Source organism: Callithrix jacchus, chromosome 3 (genome assembly GCF_049354715.1).
Source record: "Callithrix jacchus isolate 240 chromosome 3, calJac240_pri, whole genome shotgun sequence".
NCBI lineage: Eukaryota > Metazoa > Chordata > Mammalia > Primates > Cebidae > Callithrix > Callithrix jacchus.
In genome coordinates, this window is record NC_133504.1 from 6,989,488 (window position 1) to 7,007,752 (window position 18,265).

Genomic DNA, 18,265 nt, shown 5'->3' on the forward strand with positions numbered 1-18,265 from the left:
TTAGAATAGACTCGCATGTTTATCTGTTGAGTAAGACTTTCCTGAGGTCTTTCTGGGGATTCTGGAAAGACCTCTTCTTCTTGCTGTTGTGCCAGCAGTGGCGTTTGCTCGAGCAAAAGAATCCGGAGAACAGCAGATCCATGCGGAGAGAGAAAAGTTCACGACTCCCTCCAGGACATTTGCATGGATTTGAAGGGCTTTCAGTGCCAGGATGGCAGTCCGCAGGAGGCTTTGCTGGAGCCTGGCTTTTCAGCCTGGCCTCTGGTTCTTTCCATTGTTTTCATTGTCTGGTTCTTCAGAACCTTGGCGAGGGAGGTTGACCGGATGGAGCCAAAATACTCCATCGCTGCTGCTTTTCTAGAGCTAAGAGTGATGTAAGAAATTTCCCTGTTACTGACTGTGGCTAATTTTAGTTCCTCAGTCAGAAATTGTGTAACATTCTGCCAGGAAAGGCAGCTTTCTGATTGTATTCACCTTTCCTGCTTCATATTCTCCAACAGAGTCGGCCGTTGCCCTGTTTTTCATGACAGAGTTCCTTTGTTTGGGCTTCTCATCTAAATTTCAACCTCCTCTGACCACCTTTATTCATCGGTTTGGGAAACTGGTGTTTAGGGGCTGCTGTTCACTAGCTTTTCCCCCTACTGATCATTGAACTGTAATCCCAGTAGTATTACAAAGACACGTTGAGTTTTGCAAGTCTGTGGTCTAAGTATTATGGTGAGAAAGAGAAGAGACAGTAAAACTTTCATACTAGGGAGGGATGTTTCAAAGTGCCACTTTGGGAAGCTCTGGCAGAAAGCCATGTCGTTTAAAAAGGTCCATTCTAAAGTGGCCCCTTGCCTGATCTTTGGCACCAGGATTTTATTAGGCCATTGATGGTTTAGTAAAAGAAAGCCACAGTAGAATTATGGGGGAGGATGGGTAAGAGGGGGCTGGAGAGTAGACTTGAGAAGAAAGCAATCATCTGAAGGACTCACTGGCTGTAATGAGAGAGTAGAAATCGCCTGCTGACCAGCAGCCATCAGTAAAGCATCATCTGAAGGACTCACTTGCTATAATGAGAGAGTGGAGATTGCCTACTGACCAGCAGCCATCAGTAAAGCATCATCTGAAGGACTCACTGGCTATAATGAGAGAGTGGAGACCGCCAGCTGACCAGCAGCCTCAGTAAAGACTTTGAGTCCTTTAGGAAACCACACCAGGCTTGCATTTTGTTGGTTGGAGCGAAGACCCAATAACTTTGAGATTAAGAGGACGCCGGTTTGAAAATAATTTACCCCGGTGAAAGTAATTGAGAATAGGATCAATAAAAGAAATCCTTGTCAGTCTTCTTTTTTTTTTTTTGAGACGGAGTTTCGCTCTTGTTACCCAGGCTGGAGTGCAAAGGCTCGACCTCGGCTCACTGCAACCTCCGCCTCCTGGGTTCAGGCAATTCTGCCTCAGCCTCCCGAGTAGCTGGGATTACAGGCACACGCCACCATGCCCAGCTAATTTTTTGTATTTTCAGTAGAGACGGGGTTTCACCATGTTGACCAGGATGGTCTCGATCTCTTGACCTTGTGATCCACCCGCCTCCGCCTCCCAAAGTGCTGGGATTACAGGTGTGAGCCACCGCGCCCGGCCTGTCAGTCTTCTTTAATCAAACTTCTTATACCAAGAGCCTTCCAGAAAGTGTAGCAGGATGTCAGACTGCAAAAAGGCTTTCAAATAAAATGTATCGTCTCCCTTCCCGCAGTGTCCCTGAGCTGGTTAGACAATAGGTCTATACTCAGAGAGGCATTCACATCTGGACTGGAGTAGTGACCTAACAACCAGCGTCACCCTAGAACTGGAAGAGCCTTTGAGATCATCTGATCCAAGTCCTCCCCTTCCGTCCCACCCCAGATGCTTTCAGGCAAACTGAGACCAGAAAGGTTAGGTGAATTACTCATGTGCCCGTCGGTACCGCGCAAACACCTTCAGTTATTCAGCCTTTTGGGAGTTGCAAATGCAGCAACTCCAGGCTTCTTTATTCCATCCTATTCGAAATAAGTAAAAAACAAAAACAAATCCAAACTAATCAAAAGGGAAAGTGGAATAACTTATGCTGATAGTCTGGCAGTAACACTGACCTGGGGGCGCGGCTGCAGGGAGCTTCCTCCTATAACAAGTCAGCGTGGAAGCCGCAATGGTGGAGTGAAACCAGGGGCACGGTGCACCCAACAAAACACTTTGAGCCACCGATTCCGGGGTCGCAGAGAGAATCGCTGCCCTCGGGGAGGTTTGGGGTTCTCTGCCCCTAAGCTAAGGTACTCAAGGCCCCTTTTGAAAGCCGTTAGCTTCCCATTATGGTGGGTCTTCCTAACTACTTCTGTGGAACTTGGAGCTGTGGAACTTGGTCTGGGCATGCCGCTCTTCAACTCACATTTGTGTCAGCTGAACACCTAAGATCAGAGCATGTGCATCTTTTCTTACCTGCAGCTATTTCCCTGAAGCTGAAAACTGGGTACCGAAAGGAGCTTAGCATTCCGGTCCCATTTATGGGCTGTGCAAGGTCTTACCCGGGAGCCTTACCCCAGGATCTGACCTCCAGCCCCTCCTGCACCTGAGACTCAGGCTGTGCTGGAATCTCAGCCCCCAAAGCATGCTTGGTGGAGGTTCTTTGTATTTGGAGGGGAAAGGAAAAGAAGACAGTGATATTTATGTAGGGTGATCAGGAGTGAAGGGCACCTGAACATGTATGAAAGGAAGTGGGACCTTGGCTTTGGAGCACAAAGCGTGAAGTGGAAAGGGATCCTGAAATTCCGTGAGCGGCTGGACAGCAGGGAAGCGGAGCTGCTGTGTGCAGCACACAGACCCTGGAACCAGAGCGGTTTGGTTTTCTCTCCTCTGTGCTGGCTCACTTGGCAGCTTCGGCAAGTTTCTCAACATCTCTGTCTCTCCCTTTTCTTCGTGGGCATGGCGGTCCCAATTCCTGCCTCCTTGGGATACTGAGCTAGCAGGAGGGTTTTGTGAGGAGGGAAATTTTCTTTTTCTGTTGCTTTTCGTACGTTTCTGCGTGGAAACAGTTCTTGTGCCCAGCAATGTTATGCACCTTTCCTTTAGATCACAGCTCGTCTCCATAGCTGGGATCACCGTCAGCTGAAGCTGAGGGACTCTCTGGGTATCTGAGGCTCCCAGCACAGGATGTTTTGGGGAAACATGCCCAGTCCGAGGAGTGGAGAGATCTGTCTTCTACCTGCTTATCGTCAGCCCTCTGCAAACACCCAGGCCTGTGTGAAGTCACTGGAGAACCGTGGCTGAGAAGCGGGCACAGAGACTCCAGGCTGGGACCAGTGCAGTCAACATTCTTGCTGTCTTTGTTTAAGGAATGCACTGGTGGCACAGTTTGTCCCCTTGTTTTTTAGCTTTTAATTGAGAGAGCCTGGTTTGGGGCTGATGCTGTCAGTGAAAGAAAGGGCTCTGTCTGGGCTGGACCCATCTCATCCCAGCTCTGCCACCAGGAAGATATGAGACAGAGGCCAGCCCCTCACCAAGGACGGGGTGGAAGGCTGGAAGGCACTAGAGCATAAGAGCTCTTCTGCATAACGGGGGATGAGAGCAGCTGCTTCCTGACTCAGGATCCCTGTGAGACCTGCATGCAAAGCCTCTGGCATGGCACTGACCCGTCGGGCTCCCTAAATGTTCACTACCTTTAGAACACAAGCTTTGCTTTTGGATATTCCCGTGTTGTGAAATATACATTACCTAAAATTTAGCAAACGTTTGGGTATGGGTTATAAAATTCCGCACTGGAACCGAATGGGAGGAAAGGCAGTTAACATGTTTCCACCAGGAAGAGAAGCTATTGCAGTTACTCTTTAGGCCTTGTCTGTAAAATCAAGGGCTCAAGCTGAGTGATCTCTAAATGCCTAAAGATCGCACAAGCTCTGTCCTCTGTGATTTCATTTCTCAGTGGTTATGGACACTGAAAACGTTGCACACCGTTGATATTTTATTTTACAAAATCAAAATGGTTTTACTTTTAAAAGCCTTTTTTTTAAGCATAGGTCATGTGTAATCACTAGACTTTGATTCCATTAATCCAGCCTGTTGTGCAAACCCAGTGTTAAGCAGTGCTTATATACGGAGTGTGTGCTGTGTGCCAGGCCCTTGCTAGGCCTTTTCCATCTACCCTCTCACTCCCTCTTCATGTCATCCTCTTAGCAGGTGGCCATGCCCTCATTTTACAGGGAAGAAAACTGTAGCTCAGTAAAGTTGAGAAACTTGCCCAGTGTCTCACAGCTGGCAGGCCAAATGGGGATGGTAACTGACTGGCTGCCATAACTGTGCAGCCACAAACTTAGAGGCTTGAAACAACACACATTTGGATCTGACAGTTTCTGTGAGTCAAGAATCCAGGCATGGCTTAGGTGGATCCTCTGCTGCAGAGTCTTGCAAACCTGCCATGGAGGTGTTGGCTGGGGCTGCTGTCTCATCTGAGGCTCAGCTGGGGAAGGGTTCATTTCCAGGCTCACATGGTTTTGGCAGAATTTCATTTCTTGCATGTTATTGGACCAAGGGCCTCAGTCTCATGCTGACTGTTGGCTGGAAGCAGTCCTCAGTTCTTTGCCATAGGAGCCTTCCCAACATGGCTGCTTGCTTCAGCAAGGCTCGCAAGGGAGAGCGTTTCCTCTCCCAACAGGTTTCTGTGTCCTGTAACATGATCATGAACACAGGATCACATCCATCCCATCCCCTTGGCTGTACCTTACTAGTTAGAAGCAGACATACATTTTACCCGCACTCAAGGGAGGCAGTCCCAAAGAAAGTGAACCCCAGGAGGTGAGGATCGTGGGGAGCACCCCAGATCTGTCCACCTGCAGTAACCTATATGGCAGATGCAACTCTAGAAATCCAGGATCTAAGTCCTATAGGGGTGAGAGGTAAAGGAAGGATCTGAGCAGGAGGGGGATGATGTGGGAGAACTTCTCAGAAACAGTCAACTCTGCATTGGGACTTAAATGAATCAGTTGGCCTGGGTTGGAAGAGAGGACCTGTGTGGGCATTGTGGACAGAGCTGCAGTGAGGAGGGCACCAGGGGTCAGCACCCCCTTATGGGAGGTATGCCCATTGTAGACACAGCCCAGCCCTGGCCAGGGGAGGCTCCTTGTAGCTCTCAAGCCTGCTTTCTCTGAAGATTACAGAGTTGATATTCACTCTAGCTTCTCCCATGTAGAATGTTTGACTTTACAAAGGGAGAGAGGTGATGCCTTTGGTTACTCAGTCCACTTTTGATAAACACTGCCCGAGGCTGGGGGCAGCTCAATGGACAAGAATGATGGCCCTGTGTTTTTCTCTCTGCCAACAGAAAGTGAAACGACTGACAGTGTGCCCAGCGATGAAGAGAGCACCGAGGTAAGCTGCCACCCTTCCTGCCCGCCTGCCCACCTGAGATGCTACCAGGGAAGAGCCTCCAGACCAGCTCTGGGCTTTCCTTGCTGCTGGTTACGCACCTTTCCTTTAGATCGCAAGCTTCACTTCGGGATTTTCTTGCGTGAAGAAATACACATCACCTAAAATTTACCGTGCTTTTAGGTTTGGGGTTATACAATTCAGTGTTGGAGCTGAATGGGAGGAAGGGGAGTTAAATGTTACCATCAGGTAGAGAAGCTGTGATGGCAGGAGAAGGGACTGGAAGTGGAGGCCAGGAAAGGCTGATACTCTTACCACTTAAACATCCAATTTCGCCGGCAAAACTAGAACAGCCTTCCCAGCCAAAAGCAGTGACCAGAAGTACACACCAGAAAATGCTAAGCAGAAGCCTCTTCCAGGTGTGCGTGGGCTCCCTCCCTCCGTGACCCATGTCCAGAGCTGCTTGTGCCCCATCTTCATTCCGAGTGGGCTCCTCCCCATCCTTCTCCCAGAGATGGGGTGTGCAGGACGAATGCAGATGGGAAGGGTTCCTGCTGGCCACCTGCCGGGGGTCTGTGCTTGCGTGGATGAGAGAGAGGGAGGGAGAAGGAGAGAGAAGCTCATGGTTTTTGGATCAGTAGTTTCCCATGAGCTAACGCTTTCAGGTAAAGTGCAGGCATTCTGAAAAGACAGATGTCACGCTCACATGCACCCTGGCCTGCTTTCTTCGAGGTTGCAGCTCTAGCCCCTTCTCTGAATGGAGCCAGCCTTTGAGGCTGCTGATGCTCTGTCCTGGGGAGCTCTGAGCCACCCCCATCTGAAAGCGATCAAGAGGCATTCGTTGCCTGTTGCTAAGTTCCTCACCGCCTTTTCTCTGAAGAAGCAGGTTGGCTCTGGTTGATTGGGCCAGCACTGAGGGACTGAGTCACTGTGTCACCCTGACCGTGGTGGCCTGGAACCTGTTGAATGATTGGGCCGAGCAGTCAGAAAGTAGGAGGACCAGGACCCAAGCTGCTGCCTTCTTTTCCTGCCTTTATAGAGTAGTCTGGATACCGTTTCTGGGAGGTAGCAAAGGAGAATTGATTTTTAAAACAAAGAAAAGGGAAGAAAAAGGAGTCCGACTAGCTGGGTATAATAGAGTTCCGTTGAGGGACATAAAGGTGCTAGCCTTTGTTCATTCTTCAGTTCTCAAAAAATTCAATTAAAGCAGCAATGCATGGGAACAGTGGTACATTTTTATTTTTTCAGTTTTATTTGTGGGTTGTTGCTTTGAGACAAGGGCTCATTCTGTTGCCCAGGCTGGAGTGCAGTGGTGCGGTCACAGCTCACTGAAGCCTTGGCATCCTGGGCTCCAGTGTTCCTCCCGCCTCAGCCTCCTGAGTGGCCGGGGCTACAGGTATGCACCTCCATGCCCAGCTAATTCTTCCTTTTTGTAGAGTTCAGGACTCACTACATTGCCCAAGCTGGTCTCAAACTCCTGCGCTTAGGTGATCCTCCAGCCTCAGCCTCCCAAAGTGCTGGGATGACAGGCATGAGCCACGCCACACCTGGCGAGTGATGCATTTTTTAAAAAGCCATCCAATAGAAGGAGAAGGAAATACATATCTTAACTAACTTTCTTTAAAGGGGCGGCCACACTGGCGGAAGAGAAATATTGAAGGCAAACAGTACCTCAGCAACATGGGGATGCGAGGCCCCTACCAGCTGCCAGGGATGGCAAGCTTCGTCACTTCCAGCAAACCGGACCTCCAGGTCACCATCAAAGATGAGAGTCGTCCGGTGCCTTACAACAGCTCCTGGCCCCCTTTTCAAGACCTCCCCCTTTCTTCCTCCATGACTCAAGCATCCAGCAGCAGTCGGCCAGACCGGGAGACCCGGGCCAGCGTCATCAAGAAAACATCGGATATCACCCAGGCCCGCGTCAAGAGCTGTTAAGCCTCTGACTCTCCCCGGTGATTGTTGGGGTTTCTTGGCTTTGTTTGTTGTTTGTTTGTATTTTTTTTTCTCTCTGACACCTATTTTAGACAAATCTAAGGGAAAAAGCCTTGACAATAGAACATTGATTGCTGTGTCCGACTCCAGCACTGGAGCTGCTTTTTAACTCAGGACTCCAGCCCCTTGGTAGACGTGTGTTTCTAGAGCCTGCTGGATCTCCCAGGGCTATCGCTCAAGTTCAAGGACCAACAAGGGCAGTGGAGGTGCCGCATTGCCCGCGGTCAAGGCCGGCAAGGTGGAGTGGATGCCTCAGAATGGACGAGATAATGTGAACTAGCTGGAATTTTTTATTCTTGTGAATATGTACATAGGGCAGCACGAGCGACATTGCAGTCTGCTTCTGCACCTTATCTTAAAGCACTTACAGATAGGCCTTCTTGTGATCTTGCTCTATTTCACAGCACATTCTCTGCCCATTACCCAGCCTCCCCTCCCCTCCCCTCCCCTTCCCTCCCCTTCCCTCCCCTCCCTTCCCATCCCCTCCCATCCCTTCCCATCCCTTCCCATCTTGCTCTTTTCCTACTTTTCCTTCCCTCAAAGCTTCCATTCCACATCCGGAGGAGAAGAAGGAAATGAACTTATCTACAGATGTCCCATTTTAAGACTGCTTAAAAAAAAAATCCTTCTAATCTGCTATGCTTGAATGCCACGCGGTACAAAGGAAAAAGCTATCATGGAAATATTATGCAAATTCCCAGATTTGAAGACGAAAATACTCGAATTCTAACCAGAGCAAGCTTTTTTATTTTTTATACAGGGGAATATTTTATTCAAGGTAAAATTCTAAATAAAATATAATTGTTTTTTATCTTTTCTACAGCAAATTTATAATTTTAAGATTCCTTTTCTTGTTTATCAGCAGTTGTTATGACATCCTTGTGGCACATTTTTTTTTTAAATTTTGTAAAGGTGAAAAAAGCTTTTATGAGCTCATGTAGCAATCAGATTATCCTGTGGATTGATAATAAATGAATATGATATATAGTTAAATTTTTAATGGGCATCACTGCTGGCTTTGTCTGTGTCTGCTTTAAAAGAGCACAATCACGGAATAGGACTGACAAAGTATTGTTGCTTCTTGGGGACCAAAACGTTTTCCCTTGTGGACCACAAGAAACCCTGGAGGTTCCTACTGTGAGGCTGCAGATGGCGGCGTCTCCTGAGTGCTCGCCTGAGCAGGGCCTGTGCTGAGTGTTCTGCGTGAGTTCCCTTCTTCATTCATCACCGCAGTGCTATAGAACAGGCATTCACCTCCATCCCAGGTGGAGGAAGTGAAGACTCAATGTGAAGAGGCCTTGACTCGGCTCACAGAGGCACGAAGAAGCAAGGGCACAGGTTGAGCCCAGGTCTCTGTGCTGTGATGGGGTCTGTTTCTCTTGTAAGCATATGCAAACATCGGCCTTCCTTGGCTTGGGAGCATTCCCTATGGAGGAGGGAGTATTTTAGCCACTCCACTGTTTTCCTTCTCTGCTATGAGTAAGGTTCACCCCGCTCTGCGTCTTTCCTGCATTCGTCCTTAGGCTTACCCATACGACTGACGTTCTGTGTTTATGTCATGTAGAAGGGTGCGTGGATAAGACATTTTCCATAACAGGAAATATGTGTTGGGTTCCGATTCTATGTCCGTCACTCTTCTTTCTAGGACCCAAGGCCTTGCACATAGGCCCTGGAACCTCGAACCTGTCAAATGATTGGGCCGAGCAGCCAGAAAGTAGGGGACCCCTGCCCTCAAAACTTGGGGTCTGTCTTGTGGAATAAAAGAGGTGATTCCAAAAACACCAGTCTTTATCATCCGCTTGGTGTTGAACGCGTAGACTTGACCTTGGGAAAGCCGCAGCACTGACCTCCCCTGTGTCCCCGACATCCCATTCTGTCAAATCAGAATAGGAAAGCTGAGCTGCCCGCCTACCACCTCTGGGGCGTTGTGGAAGAGATTGCTAAGTTAATATTTGAAGAGGTTCCTGAATGAAAGGACAAAGAGATATTTTTATGCCTATCTCCATGTGTGGCTGCAGATAAAATTAACGGTCATAAAGTTATCCAGCCCTGAATGGAAATCAACTGAAGCATTTTCCTGTCGAAATGCGGCTCGCGGAGGCAGGGCTGCTCCTGGGAGGAGGGCTTCCTTGGCTGGCTGGCTCAGTTTCTTCCTGCAAGGGGAGTTACTGGGAGGAAAGGGGTGCTCCCTGGCTCCTTGGCACCCTGCTTCTCAGTTAAGACCTGCTCTTCCCCTAGGTCCTAAATGGAGGAGTTCAGTTCTTTGAGACTTCTATCTAAAACCTTTTACTGAGTCATCTGTTTTTAAATAAATTAACAAAGCAGTGACCGAAGGTCGCCCTGAGTCCATGGCCTGGTTATCAGAGGGTTTAACGCAGCTCAGGCCTCCTCCCATTTCCTTCCTCCCAGCGCAGACTCAGGGCTTCTTCCTGCATCTTCGTTCCCGCTGCCCTCCCCCGCTTCTGTAGGAGAACCAGACTTCTGGAACCCCATCAAGTGGAAGGAAATTCAGGATTTTGAAATGCACCATTTAAGTACCAGAGATGATATTCCATGGCTAATAAGGCCATGAAAAACAGAATCATGTTTAAGATACTTCTGAGAAAGCCTGTATTGTTTCTAAGCGATACTTGCCAGCAATGTGGGAAAACAAGCTAGTCTCAGGGTGCCTGTGCTTGACATGAGGAAGAAAACAAAGGTGATGGGGCAGCTCATGGACTCAAGTCTCTGACCTTGTTGTCACTTAGAGGAAGCGCCAGGGACACATGCTTTGGGTTGGTGTTTGTGTGAGCTGATATGTTCTTATGATGGGCTTGGGGCTGTGAGTGTGCACGTGTGCGTTTAATAGCAAGTTCAAGTTCAGTGTAACTGCCTTTGAAACAATCGTTTCCATTCTCTGCAGCCAGCACCTGGGTCACGCCCTTGATAACAGGCTCACTGCACAGCTGTGCACTGTAACTTCAGGGACAGGTACTTCTGCCCTGCCTTGAGGTTGCAAGCACCCAGCACATCCACACACCTTGACGAAAGGGGCTTCTGGAATGCCATTTGCATACCTAAATAAATCCACCCTCAACCGTACTGTTTTGTCCGTGTTTTGATGAACCACTGCCAAAGGCGGTAGTCTATTTAAAAGGATTTGTAAAAAAGAAGAGACATACATGGCTATGGAATACAAATTCTTTGGACATCAAAACCCTAAAACAATATCCTTCTCGCACCGAAATGCAAAGTGTACCATACTCTCATGTAACCACTCCTGAGACAGAGCTTTTAGAGGTGAAGAAGATGAGTGATTTGGTTTCAGGAGTCTGAGTTTTCGAACTTGTGCTTCTGGAAGTATTTCGCACTTGAATGAAAAGGTGGGAAGCCACAAACGGCCTCCTGCTCCTAATGCAGAGATGGAACATGAGATTTTCCTTCTCTTTGAGTCCACTCTGTAACCTTGAATTCATTAGGTTTTAAAACTCCCCTGGTACTGTAGCTTTGGACAAATAAGACCAGATAAAAGGTGAAAAAAAAGAACCCCACTATTCTACCAGATTTCTCTTGATAAAAGACGAGAGCTAGGGAAAGGTTTACACACAGGTAGCCAAGATGAGTTCCTGGCAATTCGGGGTCAAACAGCTAATGTGTGAGAGCCGGTGTCGGTTTGGAGGCAGAAACTGCTTTTAGGTGCTGCTGTTCAGCCGCCTACTTCACCCTGAAACTTCATCCTGGAGCATGCCTGGGGCCAGAGTGATCAGAGACTGTAGGATGTGACCCTGACGTCCCTCTGTCCCCAGGCTGCAGTGGACCCCTCCCAAGGGGATTCCAGTTGGGTGTTTCTGCCTCCCAGGACACTGTCAGCTTCTCGAGGCTGTTTCTCAATCTCATTTGCACCTCAACATGTGAATCAAGGTTGGGTACTACTAGGCTGTCATCCCGGGATCTCCTCCTCCCCTGAACCCCACCATCCTGGTGTCAAGAGAACAGGGCTGGGAACCTTGGCTTTGCCCCCTTAGGAGTGTGTCCAACCACAGGCCTGGAGAGGAGAGCCTGTGTGAATCTTCAGGTCAGGAGATGCAGGAAGTTGATAGGGGTCGTGGGACATGCTTTTTCCTGAGGCTGCCTGGCCTCTGGTCCCCACTGGCCCCACGGGACACTGGTACCATCCCCATTCTCTGGGCTTGGGCATCACTGGTCCTGCTGTGCAGACAAATGAGGGTTTTGTAGAGGTTTTCTTCTGGGGCCACATGAACAGCAGGTGCAGAGGCACTGTGTCTCTGCTTCTGAAAATAGGGCCTGGAAGGAAGGAAGTGGTCAGGACTAATAGCTGGTTTTAGCAAAAACGTGAAGTCTGTCCAAGAACCTGAGTTGTGCTGTGGAAGGTCCAAGACGTAGGACATTTCGGAGTTCACGTAGTCTGAAAAGAGCATGTTCTGGAATCTGACCAAGTTTCTGCAGCAGAGACGCGTGCGTGCTTCTGTTCCTGTAAGCACGCTGCCCTTCGGCGGTTTGGTCAGTTTCCCCACAGCTGCTTGATAAACACGTTCAGAGATTGCTGGTGCCGTGGTATGGTGTGTGCTGGGATTGTGCAACTGCTGCCCATTTTAACCCCTTACATGCGTGGCTGGAGAAACACCGATATCACGGGCAACAGCCTCTGTCACCAAAACAGTTAATTTTAAAGACACAACCGTTTTTTTGCAGGTGCAAGCAAATTCCAGGGCGATAGCATCTTTAAGTTTCACTTTTGGTTGAGAAGCACATTTTAAAACCAAAACACCCAAACATCTCTTCACGTGAATTATCAGGGAGAAGATACCCAAAACGTTCCAGCAGCTTGGATCATGTATCTGAGAATACCCTTATTCTCCAAATGTTCTCCAGTGTGCCAGCTCAAAGGCGCTGACATTTCGAAGCCACACATTGTACCGGAACTCACTGCCTGAAGATTCAGCATAACGCTAGCAGTGAGATGGGAGTGGGTTCCTTAACGGCAGGAAGGTGATGACTAAGGCTTTATTCATCCCCAGAATTAACACTGATCTCTATTCTCTGCAGAGAATAGAGATGAATCTTCCTGTCTCCCAAAGAGACTCCGCAGTGCTGTGAATCTAGAGCACATTTTTATGTTGCAGTATCTTTTCTCTGGGAAGCTCATGTTTTTAATGTCACTGAGCTGCGGAAAAGATGTCACACGCTCGGGTCTAAAATATTCAGGGTGCAAGCAACAGAAGTGTTAGTAAAAAACGTCAAAGGCAGCCCCACGCCGTTGCTTGCATTCTACCTGGTGGTTCCAGGGATCCAGGAGACCACTTTTATTTACAAAATTGATCTAAAGTAATGCAATTACACTGCCTTTCTCAGCAATGAACATACCTAATTAGGGTAACCGACCATCTTTGTTTGCCCAGAACCGAGGGGATTCTCGGGAAGTGGGACTTTTAGTGCTAAAACCAGGAAAGTCTCAGGCAAATGGGGAGGCGATGTCACCTAAATGTAATGCTGAGTTACACAGCACAAATGACATTTTGTGTTTTTGGAGGATTTTTAAAACCCAGGTAAATGTTTCATGAGGAGGTATTATTGAGGATAACACCTTATTGATGAGCCTATTAATGCATGAATTAAATGTGTTTTGTTAAGAAAAGTAGATTTTGTTCATTGAACCCTGTGTACTGAATTCCCGCTGTTTCCTAGTACTGTTCTAAACGTCAGAGTTGTTACGGAAGTGAAGGAAACTGAGTCTCTGTTCTAATGGAGCTGAAGAGCTAGTAAGGTGGATAGTCCACAAATAATAAAAATCATCTTTGGGCGACAATCAGTGCGATGAAGAGAAACGAAGCAGGATGTGACGTGATGACGATATTCAAGTCTTCCATTTTAGAGCATAAAGGATTGATTGCAGGGTTGGTGGCTGTGAAAACGGGCAGTTAGGGAAAGAAGGAAAATAGCATATGTCAGTGGGGCTCAGTCTCAGGAAACAAAAACCACGCCAGCTATTTTAAGCAGAAAGGCATTGCCTAGAGAGTAGCAAGTGTTTACAACGTTGCTGGAGGAGCCGGCTGGCGGGTATTTCCGCACCTGCCACCGCTGTAAAGGTAGGAAATCAGGAGTCTGTTGCTGGAAATCGTGACTGAAGACACATTGCTTTAGCTGAAATCCGTTCATGAGAAAGTTCTGTCACCACCGCTTTAACTGTCTCTCGACACCCTTGAAATCAGTGGCTGAGCTTTGAGACATGGCTTCAGAAAGCTTCAATGTTGCCACAATCATGCTTGCCAGTGGTTACAGCCAATCAGTAGGAAATGGTTTCTGCCTCAATTCTGACTTCCAAATCTTTGCCAAGTGCGTATAATTGGTTGAACCTAATTCACAGTTAGAACCCCAGCTGCAAATAAGACTGGAAAAATGGCTCTCAGAGTTCCTGCCTCTGAAACAGAGGAAGGCACCCCAGAAGGAGGCGAGGATGGGTGCTGAGTGCGTCTTCAGGACGTCTGTCACACCTCAGACCTGCCAAGAGTACCAGAGGGAGTGAAAATCCAAGGTAAGAATATCCAGAGGATGAAATCTGCATCCCATGCGTTCCAGTGTAGATGGGAAAGCCACCTAGGTAAGTGGGAAGAGAGTAAGTTTTCGAAGTCAGATAAACCTGGGTTCAGTCTGCTCTTGTTTGCTGATGACTTTGGCAGATCTCTTTGTATCTATGAGACAAAGTTTCTTCACATACAAAATGGGGGTATGAACACCTTACCTGCAAGGTGAGCATCAGATAGTGCTATTAGAGCATGAAGTATATCGTAGGCATTTGCTCATGTCAGCCATACCATCTGCATATAGAATAGCTAAGATCCATACTGTGGAGCACCGATTCCAAACAACCCATCTTCTCCTAGACTTATATTAATTCAAGATTTGACCACTGAGGATCTCAGAGCTCAGACATATGACCCCAATTTCTGAGTAGCTAAAATTAGTCTTTCCTTCTGACCTGTCCTTTTCTGAGCAAGCCTAATTCTGTTGTCGTGTGGCTTAGAAGGGGCTGAGAATTTATTCCTTTCTGGTAGAAGCTGAAGGGGCTATGAACCTGCTGGCAGTTTTTAATTTAATTTTTGTTTTCCAAGACAGGTCTTGTTCTGTCACCCAGGCTGGAGTGCAGGCTCACTGCACTCTCTGCGTCCTGGGCTCAAGCCATCTTCCCACCTCAGCCTCCTGAGTAGTAGCTGGAATACAGGTGCATGCCACCATGCCCAGCTTATTTTTTTGGTGTTTTCTGTAGAGACAGAGTTTCACCGTGTGGCTCAGATGTATCTCAAACTTCTGAGCTCAAGTGATCCACCTGCCTCAGCCTCACAAAGTGCTGGGATTGTAGGTGTGAGCCACCATGCCTGGCCAATTTTATTTTGGAAACAATATAGATTCATACAAACTTTTTAAGGGTTATAAAGCCACGAGGTGGAATACATTAACTTTTGATGACTGAAGTGATTCTAATTTGCTTCATCCTGGCCATTGATACAGTTTCTCTTGTGGACCACTTTGCATTATAATTCCCACTAGATCCCTGGGATTCGTGACATTTTGACTCAGCAATTTTGAAACTGGGAGTATTACAACGTATTCCTAAAACAGAGCCACAAAGATTACGCTTTTGTGCCTTCTTGCTGTCTTTCTACCCTATGCTGCAATCCTACCCAAGCTCAGGATGAGATGAGAGAGCTTGCACGGCAGGTGCTTTGTCAGAGCCTAGCCTGTGCCAGGTGTGCGGGCGGGGCCGTGCCTTCTGTGTTATCTGCTTGCATAGATTAACATAGGGGAAAAGAACTAGAAGAGCATGCAGGGAATGGATCCCAGGAAAAGAATCTAGCCAGAGTGACACACTGGGGCCAATTAGACTCTGAAGGTGGTAGGAGCTGTTCTTGGTACAGGGTCTTGACGGTTCCCTGAACCCGTGAAGACACCTGCCTGCTTCACGGGGTGTGTATACCTTGAAGAGAGAATGGCTGGGAATGTAAAACTGGCACTTCAGGTCCCAGTCACTCCTTATATTAGCCCATTTTCACACTGCTGTAAAGAAATACCCAAGACTGGGTAGTTTATAGAGGAAAGAGGCTTACACAGTTGCACATGGTTGGGGAAGCCCCAGGAACTTACAATCCTGGCACGTGTTACATGGCAGCAGACGAGAGAAGCCTGTGAAGACAGAACTGCCAAACACTTACAAAACCATCAGCTCTTGTGAGAACTCACTGTCTCGAAAACAGCATGGAGAAACCACCCCTATGATCTAATCGCCTCCCACCAGGTCCCTTCCTTAGCAGTGGGGATCATAGGGATTACAGTTTGAGATGAGATTTGGATGGAGACACAGAGCCGAACCATATCGCCTTTGCTAAGCAGAGTTTTCTCTAGCTCTTTCTTAGTGGCCTGAGCCTGGGTGGCAGATCAAGCAGAAGATGAGACCTTCCCCAGTCATGACAGAGGCAAGTGGCCCAGTAAAAGTTCCCAGACATTCTGGAGTAGGACTGCAGCAGTAGATGCTATGGTCTGAATGTTTATGTCCCCTCAAAATCCATATGTTGAAACCCAATCTCAAATGCAATAGTTTTAAGAGATGGGGCCTTTGGGAGATGATGAGGTCATGAGGACTCCGCCCTTACGAATGGGTTAATGTCCTTATGAAAAAGGCCTGCGGAAGCATGTTTGCCCCTTCTTCCATGTGAGGATACATAGGAGGTGCCATTTATGAGAAACAGGTCCTCCCTAGACACTGAATCTGCTGATGCCTTGATCTTGGACCTCCCAGCCACCAGAACTGTGAGAAATGAATTTCTATTGTTTATAAATTACCTAGCCTGAGGTGTTTTGTTATGGCAGCCCAAACTGACTAAGACAGTAGGGAAAGCAGAAGTCTTAGCTAACGAATGAAAATTTGCCTAAAAACAGCAAGGCAGTAGGTAGGCCACTGGCCAGGGCAGTGGCAGCTCCAGGGCTAGGGATGGCAAAGTGTACTCAGTGGATTGACACGTAAAGGCAGAGAACTTTGGATACTAAAGGTGGAAGGGACCTCAAAAATGGTAGTGGAGGCTGGGTGGCTCACACCTGTTATCCTAGTACATTGGGAGGCCGAGGTGCATGGATTACCTGAGGTCATGAGTTCGAGACCAGCCTGGCCAACATCATAAAACCCTGTTTCTACTAAAAATACAAAAATTAGTCGGGTGTGGTGGCGGGCACCTGTAATCTCAGCTACTCGGGAGGCTGAGGCAAGAGAATCGCTTGAACCCAGCAGGCAGATGTCACATTTAGCTGAGATTACACCATCGCACTCCAGTCTGGGCAATAGAGTGAGACTTTGTCTCAAAAAAAAAAAAAAAAATGGTAGTGGCAGGGGGTGCTGCTATTGAATTCCTGAGGTTTCATAGGCTGGGCTTTCAAGGTTAGGACTTCAACATTTAGGACAGCTCATATAGTAGTACTATGACATCATGTGTACCTACAGGCTGGGAAGCCCGGGGACATTCAAATTACAATTGGATAATAAAAACTGAGTTTTTTCCTTGTGACATGACCCCTCTGATATAAAAATGCATGTCCTTCATTTCATCAAGAAATTCTCAGAATTCCCCCCCCCAACTTGCTTTCATCTTCCTCTTCATTGCCAACTCTGTAAGAAGTATCACCCCTTTTCTCTGAATCTGATTCTCCTCCAAGAAGCAGTGCTTCTCTGAGGCTGTCACCTTTGCTCACAGCAAAGCCCCCACACTGAATAAGTACCGTCCTTACACGCCTTCCAGGGACTCCCCTGATGAATGAGCTTTACGCAGCAGAAGACAACTGGGGAATCTTCAGCAAAAGGACTGTTGATGAAAATTCACTGTATTTGATTATGTAGCTAAGACTAAAACAGGGAACATGGTTGGAATTATAGTAAGTAAATCTGACACGTTCTCACAAAGTAGAAAGAATGCAGCTAAATAATATAGAAGAAGAGGCAAAATAAAATAATATCATTTGCAATTTTATAGGCATTGGGTGTGAGTCAAATGATACCACTCGAAGAGAACAGACAGTGGAAAGTGAAGTAAGAAAAAAGGACAAAAAGGTATCATGAAAGATATAAATTCAGAGGAATTAAAATATTTCTGCATCAAAACAACTATGGCAAAATTTTACTGATTCAGTATTATGCCTATGAAAATTATTCAGTTCAGTGATTTGGAGAAGAGGCTAAAGAAATGTTTACACATCAGAATCTGTGGAGGGGAGAATGTGTGTCTAGAAAGAAAATGGTATTTGGTCTCATTGCTTCGATTTATTCTTAGTCATAATATTTTATCTATTTTGAATTTTATAAAAGACAATAGTGTATGTGAAGAGAAAATGAATTCAAATAGGTTGATAAAGAGAAAATGGATCCAAAAAGGTTAAGAAATGCGAATCCAAGAAAGCTTCCAGAATAATTGCAGCCACCTGGTTTTGAACCTCCTCGCAAAAGTCTTAAATTCAACAGGAGCACAAGATAATCATCTATGTTCCATGCCTTCAGCATTAGTAGAAGACAGAGGATACCACAAATTTTAAGTTACCGATAAATAGAGAACAAACATCCTCTTCCAAATGAACTCCCATCACTTGCCACTGTAAGCTGGGTGCAGAGAGTGAGAGAAAGAAGACTTAACATTCCAGGAGAAAAGAGGAAAGAGTCAAGGAAAACTTAGATACAGCATAAACAAAATCACTTCCAGAAAGCAAAAGTTTCATTTTTGAAATGAAACATTCACAGCAGTTAAAGGGAAGGGGATTGAAAATGAGCAGAACCAGGAGTAGCAGCTTCAAAGACACATTGCTTCTTGGGGAGAATCAGATAAACTAAGAAAGAGTAGTGCCGCTTAGAGACTTGTCAGTGATGAGA

The 18,265-nt window shown here is 47.0% G+C and overlaps 1 protein-coding gene across 2 annotated transcripts in view; it reads left to right on the forward strand.

Annotated features, from left to right (window-relative positions):
* Positions 1-8,365, forward strand: part of IRF2 (interferon regulatory factor 2) — a 99,239-nt gene extending 90,874 nt beyond the window's left edge. For both annotated transcript variants that reach the window (XM_035292549.3, XM_035292550.2), the window contains exons 8-9: positions 5,330-5,376; positions 7,000-8,365. In XM_035292549.3, coding sequence (XP_035148440.1) covers positions 5,330-5,376; positions 7,000-7,308 — 356 coding nt within the window. In that variant the 3' untranslated portion in view covers positions 7,309-8,365. The remainder of the gene's footprint in view (positions 1-5,329; positions 5,377-6,999) is intronic.
* The last annotated feature ends 9,900 nt before the right edge of the window (positions 8,366-18,265 follow it).